This window comes from Chelonoidis abingdonii, chromosome 2 (assembly GCF_003597395.2).
Source record: "Chelonoidis abingdonii isolate Lonesome George chromosome 2, CheloAbing_2.0, whole genome shotgun sequence".
Taxonomy (NCBI): domain Eukaryota; kingdom Metazoa; phylum Chordata; order Testudines; family Testudinidae; genus Chelonoidis; species Chelonoidis abingdonii.
This window is the reverse complement of record NC_133770.1, coordinates 265,431,591-265,445,459: the sequence shown is the minus strand read 5'-3', so window position 1 is coordinate 265,445,459 and position 13,869 is coordinate 265,431,591. Positions and strand designations below refer to the sequence as shown.

The 13,869-nt window shown below is 43.9% G+C and overlaps 1 protein-coding gene across 3 annotated transcripts in view; it reads right to left on the bottom strand.

The window, feature by feature from the left end:
• RIMS2 (regulating synaptic membrane exocytosis 2) overlaps positions 1-13,324 on the bottom strand; it is an 848,125-nt gene extending 834,801 nt beyond the window's left edge. For all 3 annotated transcript variants that reach the window (XM_075063174.1, XM_075063172.1, XM_075063173.1), the window contains exon 1: positions 12,662-13,324. In XM_075063174.1, the coding sequence (XP_074919275.1) occupies positions 12,662-12,837 (176 nt within the window). In that variant the 5' untranslated portion in view covers positions 12,838-13,324. The remainder of the gene's footprint in view (positions 1-12,661) is intronic.
• Positions 13,325-13,869: the final 545 nt, after the last annotated feature.

Here is a 13,869-nt window from a genome sequence, read left to right as displayed (position 1 = left end):
ACACTGAGGCCCGAGCTCCTGGCCTACCCCGTGCTCGGTATCCGGAGGGGTAGTGGCCTGACCTCCCCTGGGGCCAGTACCCAGAGGAGCCGACTGAGCTGTCCGATGCTCGGCCTGTGGAGGAGCTGTCTGGACCTCCCGACGCCCGGTACCCGAGGAGTGGACTGGACCTCCTGACACCTGGTACCCGGAGAAGTGGACCGGACCGCCCGACGCCCGGTACCCCGACGAGTGGAGTGGACCTCCCAATGCCGGACACCCTGAGGAACCCATGGTTTGGGACCCCCCGGACGACGCTGGCGAAGGGCAGGTACTCAGTGATGGGGGAGGTTGGAAGTGGCCTGGGGGCACCCGACTCCAGTCAGGCTGCAGACTCACCTGAGCCAATGTCAATGTGTTTCGGTTAGGATCCCCCACTGACCGTCAGCAGCATTGACCACTAGTAGGGCCCCGGGCTGGAACGCAGTGGAGTGGGAGGGCCTGCGTTCCCCTGCCACCCCTTTAAGGGTGGCAGACTCCCCCTCCCTTTGCCTGAGGAGGCCATCTACAGTGGTTGCCTTATCACTCAGCCCCTGCTGAAGGCCTGAGCTCAGACTGTGTGCTGCCCTGCCCTGCCCAAGGGCCTGGGCTTATATAGATACTGTTACCTTATTGCTCAGCCCTGCTGAAAGGCCTGAGCCTAGACTGTGTGTTGCCCCGCCCTGCCTAAGGGCCTGGGCTTATATAAATACTGTTACCCAGTGCTCAGCCCTGCACCCGAGGGTCTGAGCCACTTACTAACTGTTGTCGGTTCGCTCAGCCCCGCAGCAAGGGACGGGCCCGAGGCCGACGGAGTGCGGTGAGCCGGTGTGGCTCCCCTCCGCCCTCAAGGAGGGTTGAGCCCCAGTCCCGCTCTACTACAAATCCATTCCCTGTCACTCATTCCCAGCTTCTGGCAAACAGAGGCTAGGGACACCATCCCTGCCCATCCTGGCTAATCGCCATTGATGGACCTATCTTCCATGAATTTATCTAGTTCTTTTTTAAACTCTGTTGTAATCTTGGCCTTCACAACATCCTCTGGGAAAAAGTTTCACAGGTTGACTGTGTGAAGAAATACTTCCTTTTGTTTGTTACAAACCTGCTATTAATTTCATTTGGTGACTCCTAGTTCTTTTGTTATGAGAAGGAGTAAATAACACTTCCTTATCTACTTTCTCCACACCAGTCATAATTTTAAAGACCTCTGTCATATCCCCCCTTAGCTGTATCTTTTCCAAGCTGAAAAGTCCCAGTCTTATTAATCTCTCCTCATAGGGAAGCCGTTTTATACCCCTAATCAGTTTGTTGCCCTTTTCTGAACCTTTTCCAATTCCAATATATATTTTTTTAAGATGGGGCAATCACATCTGCATGCAGTATGCAAGATGTGGGCATACCATGGATTTATATAGAGGCAATATAATATTTTCTGTCTTATTATCTATGCCTTTCTTAATGATTCCCAACATTCTGTTCATTTTTTTTTTGACTGCTGCTGCACATTGAGTGGGTATTTTCAGAGAACTAGCCACAATGACTCCAAGATCTGTTTCTTGAGTGGTAACAGCTAATTTAGACTCTATCATTTTATAGGTATAGTTGGGATTATGTTTTCCAATGTGCATTACTTTGTATTTATCAACACTGAATTTCATCTGCCATTTTGTTTCCAGTCACTCAGTTTTGAGAGATCCTTTTGTAGCTCTTTGCTGTCTTCCTGGGACTATCTTGAGTATTCATTAATTGAATTTAATATTCATTAATTTGCCCATCTGAAGACTGCTCTTTTAATGGTTTCTTTTCAGCAACCAATTTAAATTCTTTTTTTGGTTTCATAGGACTTATTTAAGATCACTCACCTTTGCCCATTTATAAATTGTTTATATTACCCATGATAAATCAAACAGGATTCAATAACCTTTAAATGAAATTCCTTTGCCTACAAATAAACTGCTTTTATTATCTATGATACACTGAGACAGGACTCATTACTGATTTTTGTCTTATCTTACTTAGAGAAGAGCGTCCCCACCAGAAGAGGATCCACTTTTAAACTGTAATCTCTGCTGAAAGCTCTCCACAGAAAGACATACAGAAGGTATTGTATCTGAAGTAACCACTGTTTACTGTTTGTATTGTTTGTTTTGTCTTTTTTTCTTTCTTTCTGTCACTGCAGCCACTGAGTCCTGAAGCTGCTCTAAATTACATCAGATCTGTTTCAGCCTCCAGCTGGCCCTAGAATCAGGGAAGTGAAAAGATGGCATAGAAGTACGTTTTCCCTCTCCTCTCCACATGTGTAAAGCTAGTTTCTCTTTTAAAAACCAACCCCTAATCTCATCAAATAGCCTTTACCAGTATTACTGATGAATGAGGGAGTGGCTGCACAAATGTTGAGCAGAGCTGGTGCAAAGGCTCATTTTATTTGAACCCTGGGCCCCACTTCAACAGCTGGAAGCAAAAGAAAACACTAAAAATAGACAAAGGCAAACAGCCTTCCAGAAAAGGAGAGCTAACAAAGTGTGCACCAAGGAACATCCATCTTTATATGACTCGGCTCTCAATATTTTTTGTAATACTTCAAGCATGCCAGAAGAGGGTGCTGGCACCCATCTTGGGGGGGGAAAAAACCCTCCCACTGAGCTCTTGTGCCTGCCTTTAAAGTGCAGAATGAAGGTTTATGCACATGAATAACTTTACACATAAGTAATCCCACTGTCTTAAATTCAAAGTTAGAACCCTTTTATTACTTTTTTCTTCTCATTATGGAAAGAGAAAATGGATATGCTCACTGCAAATATTTTAAAAGTGGTTTGGGGAAAAATACACTTTTTAAATCAGGTTAGACTGACAATTTTGTTTTGTACAATTTAGAACTTACAATATATACTGTAACTAAGCTTTAATTTCAATGCAAAAATCAATCTTTCAATGTTTTCATAGGGTTTAAATTATCTTACTCATAAATTCATAGCGTTTAAGGCCAGAAGTGGCCATGAGCTCAAGTAGTCTGATCTCCTGTATATCACAGGCCATTAAATTTCACCCAGTTCTCCTTGTATTGAACCCATGTGTTTGATTAAAGCATAACTTGCAGAAAGATGTCTGGTCTTAATCTGAAGGCATCACATGGTACAGAATCCATCATTTCCCTTGGTTGTTTGTTTTCAGGGTTAATCATCCTCACCATTACAAATTTGTACCTTATTTCTCATTTGAATTTGTCTGGCTCCAGCTTCAAGCCACTTGTTCTTGTTATGCCTTTCTCTGTTGGAATAAAGAGCTCTTTACTACCTGGTATTTTCTCCCTGTGAAGGTACATACTCACTAATCAAGCACCTCTCAATCTTCTCTTTGATAAACTGAACAGATTTAACTCAAAGTCTCTCAGCGTAAGGCATTTTCTACAGCCCTCAAATAATTGAGGTGGTTCTTTTCTGTACCCGCTCCAATTTTTCAACTTAAAAATGTGGACATTAGAACATTAGTACACATTATTCCAGTATCGGTCTCACCAACGCTGTATAAAGATGTAAAATCAACTCCCTATTCCTATTCACTACTACCCATTTGGAGTCTGCCCTCTTCTACAAACACATTCTGCTTAGTCATTGACAAGAAGTAACCCTACCACTATCATTATTTATCCAGCATCCAAAAGGGTGCTAGAAACTTTACAGAAAGGAGGAAGAGGTGGCACAGGCGAGTGGAATAATCAAACAGAAAAAAAGGGGAGAGGAAAAGAAACAAAGACAGGAGAAAAAGAGTGTCATGTCCTTCATCACTCAAGTTTCTTCTTCCTATATCTTCCTATACTTTCTATTTTCCACTATTTCAAGACAACATTTAAATTCATCTTCACCATATACATATGTTGTACAGCATAAGTAAACAAAAACAAAATAAAACTGTATGTTACATCCGTCACTCTGTATTCAGAAAAACACATAAGGAAATCATGGGAATGCTGCTTGAATAAGAAATTTTGACTACAGTCCTAGGTTATCTACCTCAAAAAATACAACACTTTAATAGATTCCAAAGCCAGAAGGGACCTTTCTGATCATCTAGTCTGATCTCCTATATAAGACAGGCCATAGAACTTCTCCAAAATAATTTCTAGAGCATATCTTTTAGAAAAAAAAGTAGACAAGAATATTCCAGAGAAAAAGTATCCAGTCCCATCCACAATATCCTCATCTTCTTTTGGTGAGGCAGCAAATCCACCTACATCCATCTTTGCAGATGAATAATGTTTTCAAGTACTTAAACTGCATGCCGAAATCTTAGACATTCCCCTGGAGACTATTCAAGAAAACCACCACAAGCTCTTAAACATATTGCATTAACTAACACCCAGGAAATTAGCCATGCCAATAAAGAATGGTGTGCTGGAATCTGCCAAATCCATCTAGCATGAGCCTGCTTCCATCTCAACTACCTCTAAGACAGCAGACAGAAGGTCAAGTCCCTGCAAAGGATTTGAACACTTACTCTCATCCTGCATCTGGCTCTCTTGCTGTGCAAGTAGTACAGGAGAGAACAAAATACCAAAGTCCGCTCAAGTCACCCCAAGGAAAAAAGATCCCCCCCAAAATGGATCTTTTCGTCAAGCCTTCAGATGAAATCAGCAAATTATCAAGTGCTGCTCAACATATGTCTTTAATTTGGGACAAACTGTCTAATTTTGTTGATCGGTTACTCAAGGAACTCCAAGAGTTGCTGAAATAGCTTATGGCTGACTGGTTGCTCAAACATCTTGCCAGACTGCACTGGACACATGATACAGCAGGGCACACCATGGCTACTGAAATAAGCAGGATGCGGTTGTCCTGGCCTCAGTCCTCTGGAACTTCAACAGAGGTTCAGGCAATAATTGAGGACCTCCCATTTGAGGGAAAGCTTCTTCAGCAGCTGGACAGACAAAGCTCTCCATATTTTAAAGGATGAAAGAGCAACTCTGTTCTTCCAGGGCTCTGTATCCCAGCACCCATATTTTAGGCAGTGCTCAGTTACATTCAACTCAAGATCTTTAGAGCCACTGAGAAACAGGCAGAGATTCCACCAGAGGCAACCCTCTGCCTCCTCCTTGGCTGCCCCACAGTCTGAGGTTTTGAATAGGCAGGAAGTCTGATGCATGCTTGGACTAAAGGATCTTTGTTCTACCCTTTTCCCCACTCCGCCTCTTTGGTAACCAGCTGTTTTATTTTCAGGAATCTTGGGCTGGCATTACTCAGACCAGTGGACCCTCAAAATTTACAAAATCTTACAAATTTTGAATCCCTCATACCCCTATTTGCACTTCAGAAAAAACATAAAAAGAATGATCACTTTATAGGCATACACACCCAAAAAAATCAAAACACTGAACATTTCATGTTTTCTATCTTTAAAAAATAGTATAAATCCTAACTAATCAATTTGCATAACATCCCTGTGAGGTAGGGAAGCTTTAATCATATTTTATATAGCAGTAACACATACAAATAGTTCATGTAACTCTGAATACCACAAACTAACAGATCAGGATTAGAACTCTCAGGCAACAATCTCCTCCCACATCAGCACTACTGCTAAATCTTAAGTATTTTTTCCTTTACTTCTCCAAAGTCACTTCAATCCTGCCATAAACACTTGATCATCTTTCCTCATGACTACTGAGAACTCCTCTTCCCTGAACTCCTTAGCTGTCACTTAACTGCATCAAAAAACCACAGCTGTGAAAAACATCTTCTTTGTCTGCTGTGCTATCCATACCTACTTCCTCTTCCAATCCGTTAATCGTGCCCACACCCCACTCAGCACCATGTGAATGAACACCTAGTTTCAGTTTATTTATAAAATAGGATTACTATATGTCTCTGAAACAATGAAATGTACGTTTTCAGAGCCTGTTCCTGTTGGTTTTACAGAGAACCGCATTTTATCCTAGTTTTTATAGACCATAACAGACTAGACACCTGAAATAGCTACCCAACCTCTGGTGACACTGAAGGTAAACTGGACAAGCACATATGCACCTCTGTAATAATGCCTCCTGTCCCAAACCTGGACTTTAGTGTCCAAAATCTGGGGGCTTTATTGAAACTCCCCCAAGCTCACTACCAGCTTGGATATTCTCGCTGCCACCAGGTCAGGAATTATAGGGCCTGGACCCCCTTTCCTCTCTCTGGTGTCCCCAACCCTTCCTGTTGGGGGACCCACCAGACCCAGACCCCTGGGTCTCTCTCTCTCTCCTTCCCAGCTTCCCCCCTTTCCTGGGTTAGCCCGGCAATGCTATACTTCACTCCTTGAATACAACCGAGAGCAATCTAGCTTCCCGAGGCTAGGCATTCACCTATCAGTTCACCACAAGAGATTCCCCCTCCCTTTGTCCTGTAGCCTTTCCCGCCCTGGGACAATAGGAAGGTGAGACACAGAGTTTGGGCTTTTTCCCTCCCCCCCTCTTGCCTCACTAGGAAAGAAACTTCCACAAGTTTAAAAAGAAAACTTTATAGAAAAAAAAGAAAGAAAATATAAAACAATAATCTTGCATTAAGAAACTAATACAGGCTCTTGCTTATATAAAATATGAATAAACAGTCTGATTTCAAAGATACGCGCCGTTTAACCAGTCCAACAAATCAACATACATGTAAATACAACACAAAGCTCATCATGTCGAATTACTTTGCTTTCCTTTGTACTCAGATGTTTAGGAGAAACCTTGGAGATAAGATGGAGTTAGGAGAAAGCTTGTCCCTCACAGCGAGGAAGGCAAAAAAGACACAGCCCAATCCACATCTGTACATACACACAAAGCTCTTCATAGCCGAATTACTTTGCTTTCCTTTGTACTCATAGACTTTTAGTGAATATTTGAGATAAGAGAGAGTCTAGAAGAACTTGTTACCCATAGCCGAGAAAACAACAAGACCCGCGTATAAAATTCCCGCCCCTGACTTTAAACAATCGCAGTTCCTCTGATTGTCCTCTGGTCAGGTGTTTGGTTACCCTTTCCAGGTAAAAGAAATTAACCCTTACCTTACCTATCTACTTATGCAAACCTCAAAGACCACTCCAAGTTGCTTATGCAATAATGTTGCCACCTTACTACCCTTCATGAGACCTCCAATAAGCACTCCCCTCAAGCCAGCCCTCCCATATAAAAGTCAGATTCTACAGAGACTTAAGTTAATTTGCATTTTTTTCTACATAGAGCCTGTCATGGTATAATTCCACATCTGAAACCTTAGTGTCCAAAAGATGGGGTACCAGCATGAATTCCTCTAAGTCAATTACCAGCTTAGTACCTGTAGCGCTGCACCAACCAGATTCAATTTGCCTGGTACACTCCCTGGTCCCCCAAACTTGCCGGGGGAATCCCAAGACCCAGACTCCTTGGATCTTAACACAAGGAAGAAAGCCCTTTCCTCCACCGTTGCCTCTCCCAGGCTTTCCCTCCCTGGGTTACCCTGGAAATCACTGTATTCAAACTCCTTGAATTTAAACAGAGAGGAAAATTCACCTTCCCCCGCCTTCTCTCTTCCCCCTCCCAGACTCTCCCTGAGAGGAAACAGTTATCAGAACACAGAGAGAATTTAGCCTCTCTCTCCTCTTCCCTCCTTCCTCCCCACCAAGTCCCTGTGAATCCAGACCCCGTCCCCTGGCATCTCACAGCAGATTAAAAAAACAATCAGGTTCTTAAACAAGAAGCTTTTAATTAAAGAGAGAAAAAACAGTAAAAATTTCTTTGTAAATTTAAAAATGGAATAGGTACAGGTGCTTTCAGCTATAGACAATGGGAATACCCTCCAGCTAAGTATTCAAGTACAAATTAAATCCTTTCAGCAAAATACAAATTTGAACTCCTCCTACCCAAATGCACACTTTGCAAATAAAGAAAACAAACATAGTCTAACTCGCCTTATCTACCTAGTACTCACTATTCTGAACTTATAAGAGCTTATATCGGAGAGACTGGAGAGAAACCTGGTTGCACATCTGGTCACTCTCAGAACCCAGAGAGAACAACAACCAAAAACTAACAGCGCACACAGAAACTTCCCTCCCTCAAGATTTGAAAGTATCCTGTCCCCCAATTGGTCCTCTGGTCAGGTGATAGCCAGGCTTACTGAACTTGTTAACCCTTTACAGTCAAAAGAGATATACAGTACTTCTGTTCTATTAACTCCTACTATCTGTTTATGACAGAGCCCAATCCTGCAAAGTGTCCTCAATGCCAATCAAATCAGTGGAAGTTGAAGGGTACTCAGGACCTCACAAGACTGGGATCATAAATTCATTTACATAGAGACAACATGACCTGAAAAACTGTTAGGAAGCTTATATGGATAAAACTAGAAAAAAGATGCAGAACATACATATTGTAAATGAAAACTCTTCATGCAAATTCTACACAAAATCCCTACAACAACAGAGGTTCAAAACATTTGCATTTTTGTAGTTTAATTAGGATGAACTTGTATAAATTGTAGAGGAAAAATTTACTGCATCAAGAGTACATATATTATGTATATTAAATATTGCTCAGAAATCTTTTTCTGTCCTGTTACATAAATTAACTTAGTATATTTTTACCACACTACATTTACTTTGCCTGTTAATTCAAAGACTTTTGTTAAATCTCAGCAAAATGTCTTTTCTATGGAAGGAACATTTTTTAAATGTTCAGTTTTTCAGATTAAAAATAACAGTCCCATATCAAAACATTACTCTAGTTTCTAGTAAAGATAAATTTCCTCACAAATAAATTACAATAATATATGTTTACATAGCTTTAGGTTGAAACACAAATCAGCAGAAGCAAGGGATCTCAAATTTAGGCCTATAGTTGATTTAGGAAAAAAACAAACACAACAGAGTGATCTAACTATAGAATGATAGCCTTAACGAAGGGCCAGCTGCCGCAACTCTTACACTGAGCCAAATCAACATTCAATAAAGCAGGAATAAAGAAACAGAAACCCCACGCCAGTAGTACCAAAACTTCCAGAAGAGAGGCTCAGAGTAGAATCAGCACAGTATACTGATCCCTCCTCCTCCCTGGGAACACTGCATGGCTACAGCTGTGTGCATTTAGGAGACAGAGACGGGAGCAGATCTGATAAACAGCCACTTTACATGTCATCTTCTCCCAACAAATCTCAGCAGGAGTTCATGCTGACCTTATCAAAATTAACTCCTGCAGATTCAAACTCTATAGCATCTACCTCCACTTCCCAAAAGTGATTCGTGCATGTACAGAGAGGGAATTTTTATATATTCTTTTTTTTTAAAATAGACATACATATTTCCCCCTGGAGACAGAAAAGGGAGGAATAAAAATAAACAGTCCACATGACAGATACTAGTCACACTATTTAATGAATGTTTGGGAAGTTCTAAAATATCACAGTGATGAGCACCATGCAATAACTTGAAATGGAACGGAAGAAAGCAGGAGCATGGGGGGTGGGGAGAGCTAGCTTCTCATACTGACATTCAGTCATCACAAGTTTCCCCAAAGTTTAAGGAAATCCATCCTTACCCCCTCAATTCTCTAATAAGAACGTTATCACAAGACCTCTCCAAGTATCAGCTCAGACTTTCCAGCATAGTTTTACCCACTCATGTTTTATTTTCATGAAATGGAGTGATATAGCCTGTAATTCTCACTCAGACAAAAGTCCATTTCACTTCAAAAGAAGTTTGCCTTCAATGGAAATTTTGCTTGAATAAGGAGTGTAGAATTTGGCTCTATCTGCATCATAACAATAATAGTTAAATGTATATGTTGTATTAATGTTCTTGTTTTCTTTTAGAAATTGGGGAACATACCTGTCAAGAAGGTTAAACTGCAAAATATTTACCTAAGAGAGTAGAACAAGTTTTTGTATGGTATTTTTTCTAGTAAATATAGAGAAAGAGAACACTTTTAGACTAAACAGTGCTTTGAAACTACCAAGTTCATATTTCACATTAAATAAAGTAAATAAAATGCCTTTAGAAAATAACATTGATAAATTGTTTACCTGAAACCATATCACTTCTCAAGGTCTTGTAAATTATTATTAACTCCCATTGACAACAATACTTCTATAAGATAGTTGTTTCAGTCCATCCTGTACATACATATTTTGGCATATAGTCTTTCCAACACCTTACACACAATACTCAACCTCCACCACACCATCCACACACTGTGTCAAGTGAAAAGCTGAAATTACAGTAATGACACTCCTTAATGGGAAGACGGTGGATCAGCTCTTAAGCTGTTATAAATTGACATAGCTCCATCAATAGGAGGTTTGAGTGTGAAATCAATGGGAAACTAAGCCTCACAGAATGCATATGCTTCTCTCAATGTTCTAATGGAGGGTGTGGTATCACCTTATTTTATTTTGCAACTGCATGCATTCCTTTCCCCCACAAACTTCCTTCTGTTCTGAATGTGTTCTCAGATAATAACAGAGCAAACTTAAATTTAAAAAAAAAATAGAAAATCTGTTTACACTTATAATCCTTACATTTGATGTTAGTGGAATCCTCTCCCTATCTTAAAATTACTGGGAAATTACCCTGCCTATAATATACACATTAGTGATAATGTATGAAATTCTTAGCCTTGTAACAACCTTACTCCTAAAAAATTATATGATTCCTCATGCATATAGGTTACAATCACATTTAAAACACACATATGTTTAAATTTTAGAATTATACATGATTTTTACTATTAAAAATCAGTGATATTCTTACTTTCTTACAGTAAATGTAATTATTAAAATCACAAATATTATAGAATCCAAAACACAGTTGCCAGTAATATCTGTTAATCTTTAATGCTACTGTCATATATTGAAGCTATAGCTCTGATTAATAACTTGTAATTTAATTTCTTGTTAATGTTTTTAAAGACACAAAACTTGAGTTAAAAATGTACATTATTTTATTTTGATTCTCCATATTATTCAGAAATGTAACAAATCTTTTAAGTACTTTAAAATGTGGGTGCCACAATAGTAAGAATTATATAATATTAAAATGTCAGCTGTTTAATACCCTGAATTACTTTTGATTATTTAGAATTAGAATTACAAATTAGATATGTAATTTGATTTCCAGTGGATAATTCACACTGGTGTTCTTCAAAATGTTGACATATTAAAGCATTTTTTAAAGCAGAGGCACACTGAAAAGGATTTAAGAAGTGGAGCACTCTTTTGCCTTCAATAACTTTTATTTAACGAATAACCATAGTTTAAATTTCCACCAGCATACTCCTAATGAAACAATGACTGGAACACACACACTTCCAAACAAGCATCAAGGCCCAGAGATAGCTTTTAGCTAGATTTTGAAGGAACAGTTGAAAACCACAATGGTCAAGAGACAGTGCTAAATCATAGAGTTCTCTCTTTTTTGCATTAACCATTGACACTGTGAAAAATATTATGTCACCTCTTTTCTGGCTTTTTCATATTTCCACACATAATATTGTATAGAGTAGTGTGATTTTATACTTCTAAATCATTAGAGGTGAATGTGGTGTTTTCACCAGATAGGGAAGCAGTTTTCATGAGTGTTTACACGTGTTTGGTAAGTAGACATATGGGACAACCCTACGGATTCAGATTACAAACCCAGTATCTTCACATTAACTTGCAAGCAATAGATCTGAATGCCTCTCCAAGTGCTTTAGATAGGTAAAAATAACCGAAGACCACAAGAAAAAGTTTGCATTTCCTTAGCACCCTTCACTTCCCGCTGCACCAAGAAACAAAAATGCGTTAAAATGTAGAGCCTTCCGAAACAAGTCTCCCCCAGTCCCTGACAACTGCTGAGAGCTGGACTCGTCGGCAGACGGAAGGGAGGCGATGGAGAGACCACGAAGGACAGCAGGGCCATAAACGCCCGCCTCTCCCCCCGCGGTCCCCGCCCCAGTCTGGACAGTTCCCTGGTGCTGAAGTTACAGAGCCGCTGTAGAAACGTGCTTCCCCCCTCAGCGTCCCAGCTGCTGGCAGCCGGCAGGCCCCGCCCTGCGTGTGGTTAGCGGGACAGGGTACTAGGAACCACAGGTGCCAAGGGCTGAGTCCCCACCCCGCGGAGACGTTTTCTCAGCTAGGAAAGAGACGCGGAGCTGGCGACACTGGTGGAGGAAGATGGCGGCTCTTGCAAACCCACTTGGAGACAGTTAGAGCCTAGGCCCTGGCCACAAACCTCCGGCCCGAGGTGTGGGGGCGAGCGGCACCAGGGCCGCGTCACACGCTCGCAGCCAGGAACGAGCCCGCGGCCTCCCACCCGCCCTCCGGCAGCTCCCCAGCTGCGGAGACCCTTTCCCTTGCACACGCCGGGTTAGAACAGCAGCACCTGTGCGGCCATGTTGGGAGCCTAGCCCCAGCCTCTGCCCGATGCCAGCCGCCTCCCCGTCCCCAGAGAGCGGGGGGGGCGAGGACAAAGCACCGGGGACCTGGAGCAAATACCACAGCCGAGCGGCCTCACCTCCACACCCCCATCAGCCTCCCCCCCTCCCCACAGCAGCTAGGGCCCCGACAGAATCAAGCCCCCAATCCCCTCAACACCTAGGCGGCTGGGGTCGAGCCCGCCACCCCGGCCCTCTCTGCGGCCCTGAGCGGGTAGGAAAGGACGGGGCTGCCCTTACTTGAGCACGGACTGCTCCTTCTCTTCCTCCTTCTTCTGCCGCTCCATGACGGCCAGGATGATCTTCCTCTCTTCCTCCGTGAGGTGGCTGAGGTCGGGCATCTCCGACTGCGGGGCCTGAGGTGGAGGAGGCTGAGGAGGAGCAGGGCCGCTCCGCGGCCCGACAGGAGCCGACATGTTTGGTGGAGCTCAGCCACGCGACGGGAGAGACGGGGCTCGCTCGGGCGGCAGCGGCAGGAGCAGCAGCCGCCGGCGCGGGGAGCGATACATACAAGTCAATGCACGCGGATCAATGGGCAGCCTGATGAATCAACAGCGCCCCGGGGGAGGGGGCTGACCGGGGAAGCCCGGCCTCACACACACACTCTGCCCACTCGTGAGGGGAGCCGCGAGGGGAGGGGGAAGGACAGTGACGCGCGGGAAGGGGGCCGAAGCAAAGTGAACAGGGAGCTGGAGGGGGGCAGCGGAACGGGCGGAGACCTGAGGGGATGGGCAGCGAGGGGGTGGCCAGACAGACAGCGGGGGACGGGATTGACCCCAGGAGAAGGAGCGAGGTCAGATTACGCTAACCCCGGCGCCAGAGGAAGAGTCCCAGCCCCGCAACCAGCAGCTGCAGGGACGCCAGTGTTACCGAAATGTCGGTTGCAGGGGAGGAAGCGGGAGGTGTGTGACAGGAGCCCTGCCGCCCAACAGCGCAGAGCCGGGGCAAAGCCCGTAGGGTGCACGCGAGCCCCAGCCGCCGGCGGCTGTAGCCGGCTCATAATTCCACGCCGAGGTCCGTAGCCGGGGTTGGGGGGCGGGGCGCCGCTGACGGCCGCCGCCGCCGCCTCGTGCTGCAGGTGCTCCTGTGCAGGCCTCGCCGCCGCCGCGCTCGGCTGCTGGGGACAGTCCGCCTAACCCATCGCTGCGCCGAAACCAGGAGTCACGGGAGGGGGCCCCGCGCCCGGCCCGGAGCGACGCTTCTTCCTGCCGCAGGGGTTACGTGGCCCCGCTTCCCGAGGGCGATCAACGCCCAGCGAGGGGGTGGGGAGAAGATTTATTATTATTGTTATTTATTTATAAATGCACAAAAATGGATGCGATAAAAATCACGCGAGGAAGGACAAGGAGGAGCCAAGCACCGCGGACGCCCTAGGAGGACCGAGCCCAGCTGCTCAAGTGGCGGATGCACCGAGGGAGGGGGGCGGAGAGAGACTGTACACAGCAGCC